The sequence below is a fragment of the Mustela putorius genome, unplaced genomic scaffold, assembly GCF_011764305.1.
Source record: "Mustela putorius furo isolate JIRA1106 unplaced genomic scaffold, ASM1176430v1.1 tig00000127_pilon_pilon_pilon, whole genome shotgun sequence".
In the NCBI taxonomy this organism is placed as follows: Eukaryota; Metazoa; Chordata; class Mammalia; order Carnivora; family Mustelidae; genus Mustela; species Mustela putorius.
Window position 1 is genome coordinate 10,559,726 of NW_025421288.1, and position 20,450 is coordinate 10,580,175.

At 62.3% G+C, this 20,450-nt stretch overlaps 2 protein-coding genes across 12 annotated transcripts; one reads left to right on the plus strand and one right to left on the minus strand.

Moving 5' to 3' along the window:
- The first annotated feature begins 102 nt into the window (after positions 1-102).
- On the plus strand, positions 103-16,288 carry EHBP1L1 (EH domain binding protein 1 like 1). 11 transcript variants are annotated; one of them, XM_045064941.1, is made up of 20 exons: positions 108-499; positions 3,147-3,204; positions 3,407-3,502; positions 3,769-3,822; positions 3,914-4,092; positions 4,182-4,324; positions 4,765-4,800; positions 4,887-4,955; positions 5,050-5,197; positions 5,366-7,352; positions 7,812-7,969; positions 8,058-8,106; positions 8,508-9,212; positions 13,662-13,731; positions 13,857-13,912; positions 14,008-14,131; positions 14,403-14,502; positions 15,339-15,412; positions 15,510-15,624; positions 15,767-16,288. In XM_045064941.1, the coding sequence occupies exons 1-20, from the start codon at positions 396-398 to the stop codon at positions 15,864-15,866; spliced, it is 4,425 nt and encodes a 1,474-aa protein (XP_044920876.1). In that variant the 5' UTR covers positions 108-395; the 3' UTR covers positions 15,867-16,288. The 11 variants fall into 11 exon arrangements, 10 of the variants coding, with proteins under 10 accessions (XP_044920876.1, XP_044920879.1, XP_044920877.1 ...); XM_045064944.1 differs by having other exon boundaries at positions 5,366-6,110; XM_045064945.1 differs by having other exon boundaries at positions 109-499; positions 5,366-5,792.
- Positions 16,289-16,345: 57 nt separating this feature from the next.
- Positions 16,346-20,040, minus strand: KCNK7 (potassium two pore domain channel subfamily K member 7). The gene is made up of 3 exons (XM_004770038.3): positions 19,217-20,040; positions 17,111-17,509; positions 16,346-16,855 (listed from the first exon to the last, which is right to left on the minus strand). The coding sequence occupies exons 1-3, from the start codon at positions 19,746-19,748 to the stop codon at positions 16,650-16,652; spliced, it is 1,137 nt and encodes a 378-aa protein (XP_004770095.2). The 5' UTR covers positions 19,749-20,040; the 3' UTR covers positions 16,346-16,649.
- Between the last annotated feature and the right edge of the window lie 410 nt (positions 20,041-20,450).

Sequence of the window (20,450 nt, forward strand, 5' to 3'; positions counted from 1 at the left end):
CCCCAACAGCGGCCGCCGCGCGAGGCCCCGGAAGCCAGGCCGCCCCGCCCCCCGCTCCCGCCCCGGCCCCGGCCCCCGCCCCCCGCCGGAGCCCCGCCCGCCTTCCGACGGGGGTGCGGCTCCAGGAAACGGCGCGCTCGCCGCTCAGCGCTCCCGCGACCCGACGCGCCCCGACGCGCCCCGACGACCCGGCCGGCTCAGCCCGACCACCCGGCGGGCCCCAGCGGGGGTAGCGGGGTGATCGGCTCCGGGTCCGAGCCTCGGACATCTCCCACGGACGGGGCGGGCGGCGCGGATAGCAGCCCGGGGGGCCATGGGGACCCAGGCCCGGCCAGCGGTCGTGGGCCAGCGGGAGCCCCGAGTCTGAGGAGCGGGCGCCGGGGGCGGCGGGGGCCATGACCTCGGTGTGGAAGCGCCTGCAGCGCGTGGGCAAGCGGGCCGCCAAGTTCCAGTTTGTGGCCTGTTACCACGAGCTGGTGGTGGAGTGCACCAAGAAGTGGTGAGTGGCAGGGAGGCCTGGGGGCCTCCGCAGACCGGCTGGAGCGGGTGGGAGCACGTGAACGAGATGCCCCCTGGGGCCCTCAGGCGTCCCTGGAGCCCGAGAGAACCCTGTCCCCAGCCCCGTGGCCCCTTGCCTCCACCTTGGGCCCTGGTGTCCCAGACACAGAGACTCAAAAATGCCTCTGCAGCTTGTGGGACCCCTGGAGTTGGGGGTGTGGGTCGCTTTTGGGGAGTGGAGGTCAGAACTGGCAGGCCTGAGAATCTGTCTGTGCCCACACCTTCCCTAGTGGCGCTCAGCGCTGGGGAAGGGAGGTCTCATGTTTTTGTAACCAGAGGGACGGTTGGGGTAACATCAGAAAAGGGAGCAAGTTCTGAGGTCTGCGGGTGGCCTGGTTGTGGCAGAAACCTCCACGGACCGCAGCGCAGAGCAAGGGTGTTGCCCCCTCCTCCTCTGCCCGCTTGTTGAGCCAGAGGAACCCACACGCACACTGGAGCCAGAGTGGGTGCTGGGAGGCTGGCTGTGTCTCCACCATGTCCTTAAAAGGGGAAACTGAGCACTGGGAGGGATGAGGAGGGAGGCCCCATCTGCTTAAAGGAGCCTGAGGGCCTAGAGGGCTCGGAGTCTGGGAGCTAGAGGGCTTGGAGGGCGCGGCTGCGGGGTGGGGAGGATAGGTGAGAGTGTACAGGACCTAACTGGACGCCTGAGGGCCCCAGGGGGCATCTCGTTCACGTGCTCCCACCCGCAGCTGCCGGGACCCCTGCGTCACACCCTAAATATACGTGTTCACTGGTGTTCACTGGTGTCGGCTTCCCTTGGCTGGATTAGGGCACAGCTGTGGGGGCCTCACCCGCCAGGGCCAGGCCCGGCTAAATTTAGGCTCCCAAGAGGAAGAGCTGCTCAGGCAGGAAGGGATTATGGGGTCCAAAGGGAGGAGAGTAAGCAGGAGGCTGGGGTCCCTGGGGCAGCAGCCATATCCCTGGTTTTGACTGCGCCAGCCAGAGGGCCAGCTCACTGCCTTGGTGAGGCCCAGAAAAGACCAGGGCCTGGCTAAGGTAACACAGCACAGGGCTAGGACTTGAATCCCGGCCTCTGGCTTCTGCCTTCTGCCTCAGGATCCTGGGGGAAGCCAGGGGGCGGGGAACGCTGGGCATGGTCCCAGAGCCCAGGCCTGGGGTGCGGGCAGTGGCAATGCATCTGAGTCATGGGAGTCCAGGATAGGAAGCTGCCCCTGCCCAGGTCTTGACTGCCCAGGAGGGTGTGCCCAGCCTGAGTCAGGCTGCCTGGCCAGGCCCCGCCCTCTCTAGGCACCCCCTGGCTGCTTCCCCTTTCTGGGCAGGCCCCATGGCTACCTTGCTCAGCCATCGCCTACAGTCTGGGGTTGGGAAGAGGAGCTTGGCTGCAGGCCAGAGGGCTCTGGGCTCTGCTTTGTGACCCTGCCTGGCTCCCAACCTCTCTGGGCCTCAGCATCCTCAGGGGCTAACCAGGAAGCCATTTGTCCAGCCTCAGCCCACAGAGGGGCGGTGAGGTGGGCAGACCTAAGCGTCCTGGCTTGGGGCTGTCCTCGGCCTCATGGTCCCCTCAACCACCCTCACCCTCCGGGGTTACAGCTGGACCCTCTAACCTGAGACAGCCTTCTCCCTCCCCGGCCCAGCCATGTGTCAGTTCTGGGGGGCCGGGCTCGGCGCAAGCAACTCGTTGCTCTTGTGTTTATCTGTCTCTTCACATCTCTGCCTCTCCCCTGAGTCTGCTCTAGCCTGTGCGGTTCAGCCTGGCGGTCACCCTCTGGAAGTCTTCCTTGATGTCCCTTGTGGGAGTTCAGGGGGCCCTGCAAAGCTAGAGTCCAGAGCTCGGGGTTTGAGAGTTGGGGAGCATGGCTGATTCTCAGGGCCGCCGGGCTGTGGGTGGGTATCTAGTGGCAAGCTGACCCTCCTCCTCCCCGGCCACCTCCAACCCTCTACCCCTCGCTCTGACCCCAAGCCTCCCCCCAAGCTCAGACCTTCTCGCTTGCCATTCCTTCTTCCTGGAGCCTTCCTTCTCCAGACCCGCGCACAGCCTGTCCCTCCCTCTGAGCCTCTGCCCAGACCCCAACCTCAACAGGATCCCAGTGGCTCTCTCCCGTCTCCCTGAAGTCCGCTTGTTAACTTATTTTCCTTCTTGACTGGCACTCTTCCCCAGCCTCTGTCGTCGCCAGCCCCGGAAGGGTCTTGCCTCCCTTTAGCTCTGCTCTGCCCTGCCCCTAAACTGGGCTAGGTTTACAGGGTGCACTCCCCACATATTTGTGAGTGAATAGGTTTGTTTAACTCTGAGTCTGTGCCTCTCCGTGTCTCTGAGTCTGTGTCTCTTGCAAGGTCCTTGTTGGGTTTATGTGGGTCTTTCCGTCTCTGTGTGTGCCCGTCTCTCTGAACGTCACTGTCTTGCTGTCTGTCTTCACGATCCCTGCAGACCCACATGGGGCCTTTGCCCTTCTGCCCTGGGCCCCGCCCTGCCTGCGCAGCCTCACCCTGCTCCTGGTGGCTCCCGATAACCAGCTGCCTGGGCCATCTCCTGGGGGAGGGGGATGTGGGCAGAAGGAAGACCCCGGAGGAGATGGAGAGCCAGGCCGGGTGGGCCTAACTGAGTAGAACCTCCTTCTCCCCACCCCCAGGCAACCCGATAAGCTGGTGGTGGTGTGGACCCGGCGGAACCGACGAGTCTGCTCCAAGGTGGGGGAGGTCGCCTGCTGGGGGTGAGGCCAGCCGGGTGTGGGGATAGTGGGTGAGTGAGGCCTGATGGGGGAGTGGAGTCTGCTGTAGGTTTGGATCTGAAACCATGTAAAGGAGAGAAAGATGAGGTCGAGTCTGGGGCTAAGGGCAGGGGGCGAGGGGAGAGCCGTGAGTCAGGGAGGCCTCAGACTGTGCCTTGCAGACCCACAGCTGGCAGCCAGGCATCCAGAACCCGTACCGGGGCACTGTGGTGTGGATGGTGCCGGAGAATGTGGACATCTCTGTGACCCTCTACAGGGTGAGTCCCTAGCCCTTCTGCACAGGTGGGAATGGGGGGGGGGCGGGCAACACGGGGGATCCCCCAGTGGGTTATCTATCCAAATAGCAGAGCACAAAGGGGTGAGACCGAGAACCGAGATGGGGGTGGAGGTGGCCCAGGAGGTCTCCTCGGAGGAGGTAGCATGCACAGGTAGGGCCCCGAGCAGTATGAGAGACAGCTGGCCCTTCTCCCCACGCTGCCTTCACCCCAGAGCCGCTGTACTCACCAGTGCCCCCTTTCCCTAGGACCCTCATGTGGACCAGTACGAGGCCAAAGAGTGGACGTTTGTTATTGAGAATGTGAGTGGCCCAGCAGGCTGGGGCCCGGGCTCTTGGGGGCTGAGGGATGGCACTGATGGCCCTTCCCCTGGCCCCTCTCCCTGGCCCGCAGGAGTCTAAGGGGCAGCGGAAGGTGCTGGCCACGGCCGACGTGGACCTGGCCCACCACGCAGGGCCCGTGCCGGCCCCAGTCCCCCTGCGGCTGCGGCTAAAGCCCAAGTCGGTGAAGGTGGTACACGCTGAGCTTAGCCTCACCCTCTCCGGGGTTCTGCTGCGGGAGGGACGCGCCACGTGAGTGCCCACCCTCTTTCCTTGGCCTTGGTCTGCACCTCCGACCCCAGCTCTCACCCCCGACCTCTGACCCTCCCCACCCCCACCAGGGACGATGACATGCAGAGTCTTGCCAGCCTCATGAGCGTGAAGCCAAGCGATGTGGGCAACCTGGACGACTTTGCTGAGAGCGATGAGGAGGAGGCTAATGGCCCAGGGGCCCCCGAAGCACGGGCTCATGCCCCGCAGCCAGGTGGGCTCATAGCCTGCCGTGGATGAGATCACCAGGACCGAGGGAGGGTGGGGGTGAGCCGGGCCGCGGGCCGCTGGCGCAGGCCCAGTCGGGGGGCTCGCTCCTGCCCAGGCAGTCCCAACCTGCCCAGCAGCTCTGACTGTCCAAACTTGGCTCCTAGTCCTGTGGCAGCCTAGCTCATTAGCTGAGTCCTCCAGGCCCTCTCCTCAGCCCCGACGGGGTGCCTGCCCAGGTTGGCACCTGTCCTGAGCTGGTGTCCTGAGCTGAGCTCAGCATGGCGGGGAGATGCCGGCCTGGTTCCCCAACCCTCACCACCGACCCTCGTGCTCAGCCACTAGCTTCCTCACCCTTCCCTTGGCTCGTTAAGGCTTTGTTTCTGTCTGTCCCTGCGGTTCTCTCTCTCTCTTTCTCTGCATCCGAGGGCCTGTCTCTTCTCGCAGGCCGGGGCGGTGCCCTGAGGCTGGGGCGTTTCCCAGGTAGGCCCAAGACTCTGGTTGGGGGGGAAAGGGGTCCGACCTGAGGGGCCCTCCCCTGGGCTGACCTGCCCCCCATCCTCCCCCAGACCCACCTCGGGAGCTGAAGACAGTTTGTGAGGAGGAGGAGGGGGGCCGGGCACAGGCCCCGCAGGCAGGTGAGGCCCAGGCTGGGGGGCTAGGGCTGGGGAGGGAATGGACCTCTAGTCTCAGGGCCCAGGCCTCAGCGCCCCTCCCTTCCTTCCTCCCCAGCTGCCCGCCCTTCTAGCACGGAGGATACCAGCCCAGCCCCTGTGAGTGCCCCTGTGCCCCCAGCCAGGGCCTCCCGGGGCCAGGGGTCAGAACCAGCTGCTGTGGCAGGGGGCCAGGAGGGGCCCCCGGGAACCCCACCAGAGAGGAGGTGAGATTTGGGATGGGCCCTACCTCCATCCCCTGCCCCACTGTTAGAAAGCTCCATTCCCCCTTCCTACCTGCCTTTCCGGGGCCTCAGCAATCAGAAATGTGGGGATGGGGCTGTCAGTGGGGAGCTATGTGGGTTCCCCAATGCTTTCTCCTGCTCTCCCCTCAGGTCTTCAAGACAGCCAGGCCAGGATGTGGCCCCCAGCCCAGCCCCTCGGCTCCGGAAAGGCTCTGATGCCCCTTGGCCCCCAGGCACCCAAGGGGAAGATGAGGCTCCCAAAGCCTTAGGCGCTCCCCTAGCAGGAGTGGGTTCCTCTGGGGAGACCCAGGCCCAGGGAAGCCCTCAGGAAGGGACAGAGGCTCAGGGACCCGGGCTGGGCCTGGGCATCGAGGGTGGAGGCTCCAGAGTCTCTCTGGTAGGGCAGAAACCCGAGGTGAAGGAGGAGAGCGCTGGGGACAGGCCAGGGGCTAGGGGGGTGGACGCCGGGCACGAGTCAGGAGGCAGAGAGGTGAACACTAAGAGGTCAGACATCAGCGCGGGGAAGGCTGAAGAGAGTTTAGGACCGAGTCAAGTGGATGCTGAGCAGAGATCAAAGGTGAGACATGAGGACACCAAGGGGTCGGAGGCTACAGGGGTGATGTCTGAGGCCAGATTCAAGGAGACTCCCGAGGCTCCTCCGAGGGGCTGCCAGGGAAGGGCAGGGGTCAGGAGCAGGAATGAGGCTCCCACAATCCTGAGCGCGTCCCCAGGAGAGGCTGCGGGGCACACCCGGCCTCTTGGTGACCTCAAGGGGGCCGGGGCTGCCGCAGGCCAGGAGAGAGAGGGTGCAGAGGTGAAAGGCAGAGCCCCTGGTGTTGGGGGGACAGGCCTGGAGCAGGGTCCCTCTGTTGGAGCAGCAAGCATCAGGTCTCAGGTGAGCAGGCACCAGAGGGCCCCACCAGCAGCTGACCAAGGAGTAATGTCTAGGGATCTGGGGTTTGGGGAGGCAGAGGCTGGGGATTTGAGCATCCTGGGAACAGAGACTAGGGTGGCAGAGTCACAGGTACTGGGGACCCAGGAGACAGAAATGAGGGGATCAGGATTCCCAGAGATAGAGACTGGGACAGCAGAAGCTGAGGTATTGGGGGCCCAGGAGACGAAGACCATGGGATCAGGGGTCCTGGACTCAGAGGCTGCCGGAATGGCAGAGTCTGAGGAACTGGGAACCCAGAAAACGGAGGCTGAGCATTCAGGATTTCTGGGGACAAGGATTAGGATGGCAGAGACTGAGATACTGGGGACCCAGGAGCTAGCTAGTGGTTCAGGGATACTGAGGAGAGAGGCTGAAACAGCAGAATCTGAAATATGGGGGGCCCAGGAGACAGAGGGGGGAGGTTCCGGGACACCAGAGATAGAGGCTAGGAGGGCAGAGGTGGAGATATTGGGGACCCAAGAGACAAAAGTGGGGGTTTCAGGGATAAAATCTGAGATAGCAGGGACCCAGGGAATAGAGGCGGGTGGTTCAGGGATGCCAGTATTTGAGACTGAGACGGCCCAGGAGCTAGAAGCTGGGGGTTCAGGGGTCCCCAGGACAGAGAATGAGATGACAGGAGCGCAGGAGACGGAGGTGGCAGATTCAAGGGTTTTAGGGACAGAGGCTGGAATGGCAGAGGCTGAGGAACTAGGGACTCATCAGCCAGAGGTTACAGTGTTAGAGGCTGAGAAGGCGAAGGCTGAGACTTTGGGGGTCCAGGAAGAAGAGACTGGGCTTGGGGGGACCCTCAAATACGAGGCTTTACTGGATCCCATCCCTAAGTATGGAGTTTTAGGGCCTCAGGGAGCAGAGGCAGAGGTGGAGAGTACAGTTTTAAGGGTCCAGGAGGTGGAAGTTGGGGCTCAGGGAGCTGCAGAGACCAAGTCTGGGGCTTGGGGAGCCCCGGAAGTACAGGTGGAGGGTTTTGGGCCACCAGAGAACAAATCCAGTGTTTTGGAGGCCCAGGATGCAGAAGCTGGGGTCTCGGGGACGGAGAAGGGGAAAGAAGCTAAGGCAGACCTCCCAGAGGCCAGCCTGACTGAGGTGCAGGTGGCCAGCGGGGCAGGGGCTGGGGTGCCCAAGCCCTCAGGGGCCTCTTCCCCAGAGGAGCCTGAAGAGGACAGGAGGCTGCCGGGCAGCCAGGTAGGGACGGGGGCCGCCGAGGGCCCAGTCTGCTGCTTCCCACTAACCTGGGGCTGAGCGAACGGCGGCTCTGCATGGACCCACCTGGTGGACTGGGGAGTGGTGGGACAGGGGCTCAGCTTCAAGGAGCCCCCCTCACCCTCTCCTCTCTCAGGATGCCCTGGCTCCCCCTTCTTGTCTTCCCTGGGCTGCATGGAGCCGGACACCCCCTAAGCTGATTTTCTGGGCTGACCTTGAGGTGTGGCTGCTGGTGACCCCTGATCTTGCCTGGGGGCCACTGACCTTTTAGGTGACCTTGGAAGATAACCGCAGAGCTGGAAACCCTTTGCCTGGTCCCAGGGCTCTGACCAGTGGTCTCTGGTGATCCCTGCAAACCCAGAGCTGGGGCTGTTTTCTGCCCGAGGGGCAGAGGGCACGGTCCTATGTTCACAGGCCCTGAGCCCATTCTTGTGTCCCTAGGCACAGCCTGCCCCAGTCAGCTCCAGTCAGTCCCTGCTGGAGTGGTGCCAGGAAGTCACCGCTGGCTACCGTGGCGTCCGAGTCACCAACTTCACTACATCGTGGCGCAATGGCTTGGCCTTCTGTGCCATCCTGCACCGATTCTACCCAGACAAGATGTGAGCCGCCGGAGCGGGTGGGAAAGAATGGGGGAGCCTCCCTGGAGGTCTGTGGGAGCCCAGCCTCTGACCAGTGTTGTCTCTGCAGTGACTATGCCTCCCTGGATCCGCTCAACATCAAACAGAATAACAAGCAGGTGAGATGCAGAGGGAGCCACGCCTGGAGGGAAGGTTCTAGAGCCAGGCCTAGGACTAAGATTTCAGGCAGGTCCCTAACTCTTCAGGAGAGGAATCTGGGGGCTGCAGGGCCCCCAGCCGTGGACTTTGGAAGTTTTGCCACTTTTTAACTCTCTTGAGCTTTAAATCGTTTGGTTTCCTTAGTTTAGTTTAGTTTTGTTTTACAGCATATTTCCACCGGATGGTTTTTCCCAAACCGCCCTTCGGTGTGCGGTTGCTGGGTGACGGCGGGGGCGGGCCCTGCAGCTAGATCTCCCCCAATGGAAGGGGGAAGGCGTTGCTAGGCAACCCCTGGCTTGCCAGTTGCCGGGTAACGCCCGCCGCCGCCGCCGCTGCTGATCCCCAGCTCCCCTATTCCTAGGCCTTCGATGGCTTCGCGGCCCTGGGCGTGTCGCGGCTGCTGGAGCCGGCGGACATGGTGCTGCTGTCCGTGCCCGACAAGCTCATCGTCATGACGTACCTGTGCCAGATCCGCGCCTTCTGCACCGGGCAGGAGTTGCAGCTGGTGCAGCTGGAGGGCGGCGGCGGCGCCGGCACGTATTGTGTGGCCGGCGCCCGGCCGAGCCCGCCCGACGGCCTGCACGCCGGGGGCCTGGCGCAGCGGCTGCGCGAGCACCGGGCGGAGGCGCCGGAGGAGCCCAAGGGGCCCAAGGAGCCCGAGAAACGCGCGGAGGACCGGGCGGCTCCCGAGGCGGCCTCCAAGGAGCACGGAGCCGAGGCGGCCCAGGAGGCGCGCAGGGCGGAGGCCCCTGCCGACGGCCCCGGAGCCCGGGCGTCCGTGCCCCCGGCTGAAGGGCTGGTGAACGGGGCCGGGGCGCCGGGCGCGGGGGGCGGCGTGAGGCTGCGGCGGCCGTCGGTCAACGGGGAGGCCGGGCCGGTGCCGCCGCCCCGCGCGCACGGCTCCTTCTCCCACGTGCGCGACGCCGACCTGCTGAAGAAGAGGCGCTCGCGGCTGCGGAACAGCAACTCCTTCTCGGTGGACGACGGGGACTCGGGAGCAGCGGGAGCCGCCGGAGCCGCCGGAGCCGCTGGAGCCGCTAGTAGGACTTCCGGAGCGGCGGCCGCAGTGAGTGTCCCCTGTGGCGCTGGGATCGGGAGGGCGGGCCAGAGAAGCACTGGCCCGGAGAGGCCCCCAAGAGCAGGGCTGGCCCAGGGCGGCGGGGTTCAGCTGGACCCGGCGAGGCACTTTCTGAGTGGAGGGACTGAGGTGCAGCGGCGGAGTCCCCCGACGAGGTAGTGAGCTCCTGAGCTGGGGACACATGCAAGCCGAGGCCCCCCAGGCTTGCGGCAGCGGGGGCAGAGGCTCCACCTTTGTTTCCAGCCTTGGGATATAGACTAATGCCTGACACCCAGGTGGTAGAATCGTGGGCAGGAGTAGGAAGTTCCTAGAAGACTCCATGTTTTCAGCACTCAGCGCACTGCTGTTTCAGAACTGTAAAGTGGGTTGGGCGTTTCTTTCCCTGCAGGGAAAAGGTCACCCTGCAGATGACCCAGGGGCCACCATTGTCCTGTAAGCTGGGACAGAACTTCTGTGCTCACAGGGACCATCCAGGGCCTCCCAAACCCAAGGATCTCTGACTCCGATCTTTAACTCCAGATCCTGGAGATCCATTCTTCTCTCATAACGGGAGGTTGGAGATGGTAGACCCAGCCAGGTGCTGATGTCCCCCACCCCTGCCCCTGCAGGTCTCAGGTTAGGGGCTCTCGGGGTGTCCAATGGTCACTGCACTGAAAGGGGGACGGTCCCAGAGAAGGCAGGGATTTGCTCAAGAAAACTGAAGCCATTTCGGCTGAAATGGCTTTCCAGCTGGGCTTCCTTCCACCCAGTGCACCCGTCCTGCCTGTGACAGCGGGGGCAGCTCTGTGAGGCCACGCCTTCAACTGCCCGGGGATGACCCCTGAGTTCTAAAGAAAGGAGGGCACAAACTGGGAAAGTCTTTCTGGAAGAAGCAGCCATGTGAGCGAGGCTGACAGATCAGGTGGGCAAGCTTTCCCATATGAAAGCTGAGAGGGGGTGGTTCTCACGTGGGGGGACCGGCTGCAATTACCGCTGGCAGGAAAGCTGGCGTCTCACTTAGGGATCAGCCTGCCTATCCTCCCATGGAGCTAAGGCCCGCAGGTGGTGATGAGGCTGTCTTGCAGTGACAGAGCAGTGACAGAGGCAGGCATTGGGAATGAGAGACAGGAGGGGCCCGGAGGCACCCACAGGGGATGTGGTAGGCAGGGGTCAGACACAGCCACCCATGGGCCAATCTGTTGGCCTCTGGCAACGCCTCCTTGATGTGTGTCAGTGGCTCTTTGAATCTCAAAGGGGAGGGTCCATCCTGTATCTTTCTCTGCCCAAGTCCCAGCGTCTGGTCCTTCCAAGCCAGGCCCCTCTCCAGAGAGGGGCCCCTCCCCATAGGCCTGGAGGGGACACCTCGTTTTGTTTTGTTTCTTTTTTCTCCTAAAGATTTATTTATTTATTTATTTGAGAGAGAGAGTGAGAGAAGCAGGAGGAAGAACAGAGGAAGAGAGAGAATCTCGAGCAGAGTCTGTGCTGAGTGCCAAGCCTGATACAGGGCTCGATCCCATGACCCGGAGGTCATGATCTGAGCAGAGACCAAGAGTCAGACCCTCCACGACCCAGGCGCCCTGGGGCTCCTCGTTCTTGGCCATTCCCATTCCCCATGCCCCATACATGCAGTGGGAGAAGGTCAGGCCTGTTCCTGCCCTTGGAGCTCCCAGAGTCCTGGCTGGGATGACGTCAGGCACCTTGAAGCTGGGGTGGGGTGGAAGCAACACCATAGGGAAGGCAGGATGCCTCTGCCCAGAAAGGCTTCCTGGAGGAGGGGCCATACATGAGGGTATAGAAAGCGGAATTGGGGTCAGACATGAGGAAGCATTGGCATTCCCATCAGGGCTGGGGTGAGTAAGCTGAGTTGTTGCTGAGGTTGGGGTTTTTCCTTCACCCTCCTGCCTCTGCCTGCTCTGCCTGGTGAGGAGCCCACTTCCCTGTCCCTCGCCTGTTCCCATGACTCCTTATTGGCTCCTAACTGACTCCACACAATACCCCTTCCAGGGAGGAATGATCACCCCATTTTGCAGGTGGGAACATTGAGGCTCAGAGAGATGAAGGAAGAAGCAGAGGAAGTTGAGGTTCACCTGTGAACCCAGAACTCTTAAATGGCACTTTCTATAAGGCCCCGCAGTATTGACTGGCTGTCAATACTGGCTGGCTGCCAATTGACTGGCTGCACCCAGCAAGCCATTTAACCTCTCTGTGCTCTCTCCCTGAGGATGAGAAGCATGCAAGGGCGTGAAAGTTCCTCCCAGAGTGGCCTTGCGACACCCCTTCAGGGTGCTGTCAAAAAAAAAAGGGGAACTGTTGGGGTGGCTGGGTGGCCCCGTGGGTTAAGCCTCTGCCTTCAGCTCAGGTCACGATCCCAGGGTCCTGGGATGGAGCCCCACATCTGGCTCCGTGCTCAGTGGGAAGCCTGCTTCCCCCTCTCTCTCTGCCTACTTATCTCTGTCTGTTAAATAAATAAATAGAATCTTTAAGAAAAGGGGGGGGCTGTGTTCTCCCCCAGATGCCTTTCTAGAGCTTTGTGACCCCCAGATTACACAGGGCTGCGCTTCCTCCTACACAAAAAAGACACAAACAGAAACCCAGTGGGTGTCACTGGCCCAGAGGCAAAGAGCAAATTGGTGGCTAAGCTTGGGAACAAATCACAGGATTGGACAGCCCTGGGTGCTAAGCCAGGCTCTGTATGAGCCTCATCTCTGACCTCCATTTTCCTCATCTGTAAACTGGGGATGTTAATCACCCGACACCCGGGATCATTGGGGGAACTGAAGGAGTCCGTATATGCGCTGCACCAGATGCATCGATATTTAGTCAATAGCCCTTCATCGGTGGTCCCCATGTGCACCCCCTGGCCACCCCTCCCACCCCCGTCTGCAGGGGCTACCTCTGGGCAGGGAGACACGGGTGGCCAGCAGCCATGACGGCGTGGGCGCTGTGCCAGGGACAGCCTGGGAGGCCACGCGGGAGCACTGGGGATCAGTGAGGGAGTCAGTGAGTCCAGCCTGGGGATCAGTGAGGCTTCAGGATGTGTGAAGGTGAGGGAGGGGGAGGGGAGCCGTGTGAGAACCCGAAGGGGCCTCAGGGAGGCCGAGCTGAGCTGGGTGTGAAGCTTGCTGATGTGAGGCTGCCCCAGAGAGAGGCCATTCTGGGCCGAGGAAGCTATTTGGGGAAGCGAAAGTCCATGCGCACGGTTAGGGGGTAGTAGTAGAGGCCGGAGCTGCCACCAGGCCTTGGCCACAAGGCTGATGGCTGAGGCGGGGGTCGGGGGAGACTGACACCAGCGCGTGACTGCTTTAGGAAGACCCCTCAGTTGTGGCTTGAGGGTGCAGTCGGCAGGCAGGGCTTGGGGAATGACTGCCGCTGACCCAGGCCACAGAAGGCGGCCCCTGAGCAGGGTGTGTCCAGGGGTGCCTCTCCGAGAAGTGCAGGGTGGGCTGGACAGCCAGGTGGTTCAAGCCCTTCTTCCCACCCTGTGACCCAGAAGGGAGGCTGGAGCAGGAGCCATCAGAGGGGACCTGATGCCCCCCAACCCCCCAGCTGCCTCTCCCAGTGGGTAGCCAGGGGTGGGGCCTATTAAGGGCCAGCCCTGGGGTGCCTGGGTGGCTCAGTGGGTTAAAGCTTCAGCCTTTGGCTTAGGTCATGATCCCAGGGTCCTGGGATGGAGCCCTGCATGGGGCTCTCTGCTCGGCGGGGAGCGTGCTTCCCCACCCCCCTCTGCTTGCCTCTCTGCCTACTTGTGGTCTCTGTCAAAATAAATAAATAAATAAATCTTTAAAAAAAAAAAAAAAAGGGCTAGCCCTGCCTTTCCAGGCTGAAATTGGTAGGTCCAGCCAACCTGGCCTTTTCTGAGGGTCCTGTGGAGAGCCCAGCAGGCGTTAGATTTGATAAAGTGGGAGGGTGCCCCCTTTTGGCCAGGATATGGAGGTGCTGGTTCAGGATGGCCTTGGTCCTGCAATGAGTTGTATCAGGTCATCTCAGTAGCGCGTGTCACTGTGTGGGCCCATGGCCATGATGGAGACGCAAGTGCTAGGTGATGCGAGTGGGAAGTGGCCTGATGGAGCTCCATGGAGGAGGGGACGAGAGAGGGGAAGGAGAGGCCCCTGTCCGGTCCTTCTCAGTCTTTCATCCCTGTCTTTCACAAAATGCCCCTGAAGCCAGGGTTTATCAGCCCAGCCCCAGGAACAAAGACTGTGCAGCTCCAAGAGTGGGAGTAGAGCGGTCTAGGACCACAGGGCCAGGGAGGGTGAAGGCCATGGCCTTTGCTTGAAGAGGCAGTTTCCCTAGAGGGGCTGGGGTGGAGCTCTGTGCACTCAGAACTGGAGAAGCAGCGGGGTGGGCACGGCCTGAGCTGAGGCCCTCCTGTCCTACCTGTGCAAGAGGCTGTGGCTGGCCCCAGGGTGGTACTGTTGGGAAAGCCCTACAAGGCCTCACTGGCCTCTTTCTCCACAGGAAGGCCTGAGCCCTGACCCCAGCTCAGCCTCTGTCCCACCCACAACCACAGCCCCACAGCAGCCCCCTGGTGAGTAGTTCTGCGGAAGGAGCAACCCAGCTCAGTTCAGGCTGTTCACAGATCCATCCTGAGCTGGGGATCCCCTGGGGGGCTGGTGTCAGTTGGAGGTGTCTTAGCTTGGTCTCTGTCTGCAGGTGGGAGTGCCCCCTCGGAGGAGCCACCCCCAAGTCCAGGGGAGGAGGCTGGGCTGGTAAGATGGGCTGGGGTGGGCGGAGCTGGTGGAGGGCACTCTCTAGGCAGAGCAGGGGCTGAGCCCACTCTGGCCTTTGTCCCCCTTTTTTGCAGCAAAGGTTCCAGGACACAAGTCAGTATGTGTGCGCAGAGCTGCAGGCCCTGGAGCAGGAGCAGAGACAGATAGACGGGCGGGCAGCCGAGGTGGAGACCCAGCTGAGGAGCCTTATGGAGTCAGGTGGGGTAGCCTCCGAGTCCCCTCACCAACACACGCTACCAGGTCTGCCTAGCCCTGCGGCCCTTCCCGATCTGGGGAGGAGTTGGGAGGAGGCAAGGCTGGGGTCACTGTCCCATTTACAGCTGGACAAGGGAAGCAGCTTGCTGGAGGCACACGGCTCTGGTTTCTGGGATGCCTGCAGGGAAGCAAGCACCGTCCCCACACCCCAGCCACCCTACTCCTGCCATCTGGGTTAGGGGCAGGCCTTGTGACTGTCCTGGCCTGGTTCTAGGTGCCGACAAGCTGCAGGAGGAGTTGCTGATCCAGGAATGGTTCACGTTGGTCAACAAGAAGAACGCTCTCATCCGAAGGCAGGACCAGCTCCAGCTGCTGTGAGTGCAGGCAGGCCCCGCCCAGCGCGGGCAGGCCCCACCCTTCACGGGCTGGTCCCGCCCAGCGCAGGCAGGCCCCGCCCAGTGCGGGCGCCAACCCCAGCCAACCCAGGGCCAGCAGAACAAAGGGAATCTTGGCGGCTTTGGTCAGTTATTCACCGCTTTCTTCTTTCTGCAAAGATCTTTCTGAAAAATTGTTCAGTCATCTTATTTCCTCCCCCGGAAAAGTCCTGTATAAGTCGTACACCTTGTAAATTGGTACTGTTTTTATGAATCAGAAAACCAAGGCCCAGGGAAAAACGTGATACCTAACAGGCAGGTCAGGGCTGAGTGCCTCAGTTTGAGTCTGTTCCTTTACAATAAGGAAAACCGAGGCCCAGGGGGAGCTGAGTTGGCTCCCGAAGTGGGGTCAAACGCGACTCTTGGCCGTGTTTGTTTTTCTAGTCTTGCATGATGAAGGCAGTTTTGCCTTCTTTGCATTTTGGATCATTTTTCAGAATAACCTTGGTCTAATACTTAGGGCTTATGAATAATGATCATCCAAATAATCCTGCAAGGTTGTTTCTTTAAAAGAAAGACAGACAGACAGACAGACAGGAAGGAGTGGTGGGGATGGGAGAAAACCATATAAACATCCAGAACTCAGGGAACAGTTGGAAGATGATTTGGTGCAGGGAGAGGGATACAGAGCTGCCCTCAGGCCAACCCTCCCCTCAACGGGTAATGAGGTGGCATGGGGGGGCAGGGAGCGGTCACAGCGGTGGGACCCCTCCCCTTCCCTTTCCCCTGTCCGCGACCCACCTCCCTTCCTCCCCAACCCCCCCACCCCCAAACAGCATCGAGGAGCAGGACCTGGAGCGCAGGTTTGAGCTGCTGAGCCGGGAGCTACGGGCCATGCTAGCTATCGAAGGTGGGCGATGGGGCCTGGGAGATGGGGCGGGAGGGGCTGAGAGCCAGGACAGAGCAGGGGCCGGCGCCTCCTGACCCTCAGCCTCCTCCGCCCTCAGACTGGCTGAAAACGGCCGCGCAGCAGCACCGAGAGCAGCTTCTGCTGGAGGAGCTGGTGTCCCTGGTGAACCAGCGCGACGAGCTGGTCCGGGATCTGGACCACAGGGAGCGGATGTGAGTGGGGCAGGCTCCGCGTGGGGGTCTGGGGGGCGAGGGGTGGGAGGTGCTCGCTCCGGCCCGCGGGACTGGGGGTGGGGGTGCGGTGCGCAGAGCGGGAGCAGGGCCCCGACTCTGACTTGAAGCCGCGCCCTCGCAGCGCCCTGGAGGAGGACGAGCGCCTGGAACGCGGCCTGGAGCAGCGGCGCCGCAAGCTGAGCCGGCAGCTGAGCCGGCGCGAGCGCTGTTCGCTGAGCTGAGCCCGGCCCGCCCGCACCGCAGGTTTTCCCGCCGCCGCCGCCGCCGCCGCGTGGGTCGCCGCCCTGGGCTGGCGCTCCGGAGCACCGGGGCCGCACGGCCGCAGCGCGCCGCTCGTGGGGGCCGCCGCCGCCCCTGAGCTGGGAGGAGGAGGGTGGCCCCTGGGGCCGGACCGCCGGGAGCGGCTGGACGGCCGTGCCGTCCGGGCCGTATTTATTGGTCCTTGTGAGTGCGTGAGCGTGTGTTCGCGGGGCCGGAGGTCGGGGGGGCGTCCCAGGAGCGCCCCGCAGAGCCGCCCCTCCCCGACGGCGGGGCTCGGGCCGGCCGCCGCAGGAGCAGGGATGGCCGCTGAGCCGGGGCGCCCCCGCCCTCCCCTCTTTCCTGATCTTCGTGAGCAATAAAGTTGGACAAGCCTTTCTCAGGACTGGGGCTTTCAATAGACGGAAGGGGGTGGGGCTGAGGCCGATAAGGTCGTCTGGGATCCCGAGTGGGGCCCGTGCGGGCTTGGAGGTTCCAAGAGGCAGCCGAGGGCCTGCTGGGGCTTCACCCTGAAAGGATGGTGGGGTTTCAGGATGATGGGGTTTGGGTCGGGGGTCGTTGATCGCTTTAGGAGGCCCATTGAAAGAAGAGACGAAAACAGTCAGGGTTATTGGCCCCGCTTTTTAAAATACACTATTGCCTGAGGGCCTGACAGTCACCCCCCCCCACCTCCCCTCCCCTCTCTGGAGGCTTCCTCTGGAGGCTTGTCCACCTGGAAGGAGCTCAACTCCATCACCTGACCCCGGTCAGCAAGTCGGGGCCTGTTCTGGGGCTGCAGCCGAGGGCGCCAGGGTGCTCAGAGCCAGGTCATCCTGGCCCAGGATGCCACCTTGGTCTTCAGCGGTCATCGGGCCACTGGACCCAAAGAACTTGACCAGGGCACGGGCCTGTGGCAGCTCTGAGAAGGTCTCCACAACGAGCAGCATGGCCAAGAGCCCGAGGAGCAAGTAACCTGGGGAGGAGAGGTGGGCTAGGGCAGCTCCCTGCTCCCCCGCCAGGCAGGTGACCCGCCACGCCTGGCACCTGGTGCCGCTCACAGTCTTCTGAACGCAGCCATCAGGGTTCTTCCAAACACAACCCGCACCCCGCACCCTACGTAGGGCCTTCACCTGTGCCGCTTAGCCTCCCCAGCCCTTTATGGGAGTCCTGGTCCCAGCTCCTCGTCCCTCATCTCCTTTCCCTCCCACTCCGTGGCAGCTGGACTCACCAAGAAGGGCCAGCTGGCCAAGGTGGTAGAGCACAGGGTGTAGGCCACGGCCACGGCCCGGCAGCAGGTCCCCCAGGCCGATGGTGCTGAGTGAGCCGAAGCAGAAGTAGACGGCTTCCAGCAGGCTGCAGTCACCCTGCAGACCCCACAGCACCAGGGCCGGAAGCAGCACGAAGATCGCGGCCACCAGCAGGCCCCATCCAGCCGCCTGCAGCAACGCTGCCCTGGCCGGGGCCAGCTGCCACCGGCTGGCTCCCCAGGCCCCCAGGCGACAGAGCAGGGGCATCAGGCAGCGGCGCAGGGTGGCCAGGAGCACGAGGGAGGCTGGCAGCCCAAGGGCTGCATAGACCATGCAGAAAGCCTTTCCGTCAGACGACAGCGGGGCCATGTAGCCATAGCCTGGAAAGGAGCAAGGCTGTGGGCAATGAACCTGCGAGAGGGATGCTAGTGTCCCCCAACCAGGTGTCCGGCAGAAGGCTGCCCTCTGGTGGCCGAGATGATGGGAACTGTTCTGGCCCGGGACCTAGCTGGCTTTGCTCCTCATTCGCTGGGGGTCTTAGGCAAGTCTCTTAACCTCCCTGGCCGCTCTTCTCAGTTGGTTGTGTCCGACTCTTGATTTTGGCTAGGTCATAATCTCAGGGTCATGAAATCAACCCCCCATGGGGCTCTGCACTGAGCCTGCTTAAGACTCTCTCCCTCTTGGGGCACCTGGGTGGCTCAGTGGGTTAAAGCCTCTGCCTTCGGCTCAGGTCATGATCCCAGGGTGCTGGAATCGAGTCCCGCATCGCATCGGGCTCTCTGCTCGGCGGGGAGCCTGCTTCCCTTCCTCTCTCTCTCTGCCTGCCTCTCTGCCTACTTGTGATCTCTGTCAAATAAATAAATAAAATCTTAAAAAAAAAAAAAAGAAAGATTCTCTCCCTCTCCCTCTGGGCACTGTCCCCCCCACCCCCCACTCTCTAATAAATAAATAGATACATAAATAAACAAACCTCTCTGGCCACTCTTTTCTGGAAAATGTAGGAATTAGAAGAGGCAGTCACCTTAGGCCTCTTGTAGCTGGGACAGTTCTGAGAACTGCTGTCCTGTCCCAGGGGAGGCTGAGTGTTCTCAGATTCCTCAGCTCTGCCCTTGACCGATACAATACTTGCAAATCCACTAGAAAGAATGGTACCCGCTGTTTCACCTCCTGAAGGAGTACTGAGACATCCCGTGTGCTAGGCCTTGCTCTAGCATCTGAGTCTGTCCGGGCCCCGCTTTGTGGTGCCGGGAGACAGGCAGGTGCTGCAAAAAGAGGCAGCGTGCCCAAGAGGGCATTCCAGCCTGGAAAAGTATGTGCAGATTTAGGGCGAGGTGGGAGAGCAGGCAGTGCTGGGAGAACAGGACCGGCTAGTCCTGCCAAGGAGGTAAACTCGAGTGCCCGGAGGAGCCGGAGGGGAGACAAGAGGGAGTGGTGGGGACTGTGCTGGCCTGGGGAGGACACGCTCTGCCCCAAAGGGCAGGCCTCTTCCAGACAAAATGGAACCCCTCACAGGGATTCTGGTCCAATGCAAAGAGGTTTCCTGATTGGTCACAAGAACCAGGCAATATAGACCTTCATTCAAAAGACATTTAAACACTTTCCAGGATGAAAAACCTGCAGTGCTGGGGTGGGGGGTGTCCCATTCCTTTATTTCTCTGGGCCTTTGCACATGCTGTTCCCTCTGCCAGGAATTTCTTCCTCCCTCATCTCTGTGCCCTCTTGCCATGGCTAACATCTCATCAGGACTTCCTCCCCTGGACACTCGCTCCTCAGTCGGTGGCCTAATCTGTATCTGGGGTTCACTCCATTTTCCTCCACCCAAGAATTCACCCCACAATACCTGTCCCCTCCCTTTGTCTCAGGCCCTGGGGTCTGGTCTTAGGGGGTGTCAGGGGGTGTGGCTAAAGACACACCCCACCTGGCAGCTGAAGTGGAGGCACCAGTTGGGGTGTTGGTGTGGGAAGCGCCAGCTGTGACATCACGCCTTGTCAGGCCTGGGCTCTGGCTGACCTTTGGGGGCTGGGAGAAGGGCTACACCCCCAGGGTCCCCAGGAGTCCCCTCTTGCCCGGCCGCCTGGCACCCTTACCCGTGGTGGTGAGGATGCTGGCAGTGAAGAGCAGGGCCGAGGGCAGGTCCCAGTTCCCGGCCTCTGAGCCATTGCCCAGGCTGGAGACCCCGTGGACCTGGGCTGCCAGAGCAGTGCCCAGCAGCTCCTCCAGGGCCCCGGGGGGCAGGCAGGCCCCATACTCCGCCTGGAAAGTGGCCAGCTCGGCTCTGAGCTTGGCCTGGAGCTGGAGCGCTGGAGGCCCTTCCAGGGCCTGAAACACCAGAGCCCCAATCCCCAGGGCCAGCAGGTGGGCCACCACCAGTAGTGGGAATCGGGCCCAGGGCCTCAGAGCCCCCATGGTGAGCCGCCCGGGGTTGGAGGTGCTGTGGCAGCCGGGGCTGTGCCAACCGCAGGCACCTGGGAGGGGCTGGGCAGGGTGGGGCCGGGAGGAGGCGCCGGGGCGTGGGTGGCTGGAGACAGAGGGACGCCGGGGACTGGGAAGCCAGGGGGATGTGAACAAGCTTGGAGGCGATCGAGGTCCATTGTCCCTGTTTCTGGGCCCAGACATCATTTGCCCAATTCCCCGCAGCTGGGGAGATGCGGGTGTGGAGCCGCAGGGGGAGGCCTGGAGAGCGAGCGGCTGGCTCAGGCCCCATGGTGGAGGCCCCTTCGAGCTCGCTCAGCCACACACACTCCGTTCACCCACTCGGCAAGCGCTTCGGTCCGGAGGACACCAGAGAAGAGGATGGACCCAGGTCCCTTCCCTCCTGGTGTCGCCACCAGAAACCCGTTAGCAAGGAAATGTGCTAACTTCACATGGTCATATGTGTCCTGAAGGTTTTTTTTTGGGGGGGGGGGTGCCCTGGGGAGGGCTCCTGGAGAAGTGAAGAGTGACATTGCCTCTGAGGAACAGGAGAGGCCAGCCAGGCAAGGTGGGAGAGAGCTGGGGGGGGGGGGAGGGATGGGGACTGGCTGGGGGGGGATGAGGGTGAAGACACAAGGCCTGGAGGACAGTAGCAGCCCGGGGAGGCCGACGGGGGTTACGGCAGGTGTCCTGCGAGGAGGAGCAGGATTTGGGATGGGTCAGGTAGGGGCAGGGTGGTGAGTGGAGCCGAGGATGCCCAGTGGCCTCTGGACAGATGTTCACCCACGTCCATTCTGAGTCCTGCCTGAGAACCCCCCCATGCTCCGAGGTCCTGTTCCACAGAACAAGGGACCTGGTGGGCCTGGCTGCTGGGAAGTGGCGAGGGGGAGCCTAAGCTACCGCTCCCCA